This window comes from Phytophthora parasitica (genome assembly GCF_000247585.1).
Source record: "Phytophthora parasitica INRA-310 unplaced genomic scaffold supercont2.39, whole genome shotgun sequence".
Classification (NCBI taxonomy): Eukaryota; Oomycota; class Peronosporomycetes; order Peronosporales; family Peronosporaceae; genus Phytophthora; species Phytophthora nicotianae.
This window is the reverse complement of record NW_008649025.1, coordinates 232,298-233,995: the sequence shown is the minus strand read 5'-3', so window position 1 is coordinate 233,995 and position 1,698 is coordinate 232,298. Positions and strand designations below refer to the sequence as shown.

At 45.1% G+C, this 1,698-nt stretch overlaps 1 protein-coding gene across 1 annotated transcript; it reads left to right on the top strand.

Annotated features, from left to right (window-relative positions):
- Positions 1 to 272: 272 nt before the first annotated feature.
- PPTG_14289 (hypothetical protein) lies at positions 273 to 744 on the top strand (the record flags this gene model as incomplete). The annotated part of the gene is made up of 1 exon (XM_008910864.1): positions 273 to 744. The coding sequence occupies one exon, from the start codon at positions 273 to 275 to the stop codon at positions 666 to 668; it is 396 nt and encodes a 131-aa protein (XP_008909112.1). The 3' UTR covers positions 669 to 744.
- Between the last annotated feature and the right edge of the window lie 954 nt (positions 745 to 1,698).

Sequence of the window (1,698 nt, the reverse complement as noted above, 5' to 3'; positions counted from 1 at the left end):
TGGTGATTGTAAGTTCTGACACCTCCTCCGCCGCGAGGGAGTGGAAGGTGAAGTCTACTGATGTCCCTTTCCGCGTGCTCGAGAACACCCCAAGCAAGAGACTCCTCAGAACCTATCATTCCGCTGAGGAAGAGAGAGGAATTTCGGTGAATTTCCCTAGCCTCGAGAAGCTCTCAAAAGCATTTACGTCAAGCAAGACCAAGGAGCTTCAGGGATTACTTAAGGCCGACGATTCGCTTGGGAATGCCTTCAAAACTCTACAGCTCAACAAAATGCCGATTGGTAAGGATGGTTTTATCGAGACGGAAATGGTGGTTAAGTTTTTATCCAGCCGCAACTTTAAGGTTTGGTCTCAACATGCCGCCATGCTGAACAAGGAGGACTCGTACGGCGCCATGATTACAGCACTCACGAATGTCTTCGGCGATAAAAATGTGGCGATAATGGTCCTACTGGGGAAGCATTCGAGGAGCTCAAGCGGTGTCTCCAAGAAGTTGGAGACAGCGCTGTTCAACAAGTGGTACACCGTCGACAAGTACAGAACAGCCGATGATATGGTTGCGAAGGTGTTGGGAGTGAAGAGAAGTAGGATTCATGGGTACCCTCGGGAGAAGTTCATTTGGGGAGATTATTCAAAGTACATCACGAACAGAGTCATGAACTATTAGGAGAACCGTATTGGAGCTAAGACGTAGTAGCTCCGCTTGCGATTTTTCGATACGTTCCGCCATCAATACTGGAGCGCACTTCATTTATAAACTTTAACAACATACACATAATGGTCAATGGTTCTGGTACTTGAATGGAGATGCAATAACTCTTGGTCTGTACTAGAGTTATTTAATACAGTGTATATTGTATCAAACCATAGACCACTTCTGAAGGGTGTACCAGCCAGTGTTTCTTCGCACTTCGATGTAGTGCTCTCTATAGAAGGTTACCAGAAAAGCATATTTCCCTCTTTGTGCTTGCATCTCTAACTGGACAGAAGATTCACCCAAAGTAGACTTTTTACGAATCACCGGCGGGTCTGGTCCTCCTTGGATTTTGTTGAATTTGGTGCTAGGGATTGCTTTTAGATAAACTGTTTTGGGGGTTAGGTGCCCAAGAACCACAGCATTTATTTCTTAAAAATTATGTGTCTGATTCAAAGCCTCTACCCAACCTTACATGATGTCGATGTTCTCCCTACCCGAACATATCGCGCATAATGAGAGCAAATTCGAGCACAGCGCCTTAACCCTTTCCACTTTAGTAAACTATAGTACACAAAACTAGGATAGTCGGTATCAAAATGAGGCATGTTGCCTCCTTTAAGGCCAGTGATGGACAGCCTTTAAATCTTCCTAGTGTGATTTGCTAGGTTTTTCGATGCCCATAACGACTTACCGTAGTCGTACTTAAATATAAAAGGAGACATGTTGCCTCCTTTAACATGGATACGTCATCGTTCTTAGTTGAAACCCAGGAAAAGGAGCATTCTGCTTCCATTTATCGCGATAGGGTTAAACTGGGTCAATCCAATCGAGAAAGGCATCAAACACGATCGACTACTCTTGTGACGGGGTCACACAGCACCATGCGCTGAGGAAGTAGGCTTCCTAGAGTATACAAACTCTGAGTGAACGACCGTTCACGTGTCCCTGATCGGAGGGGACGAAGTACTCACTTGAGGGTACGATTAAGACTGATTTGTAT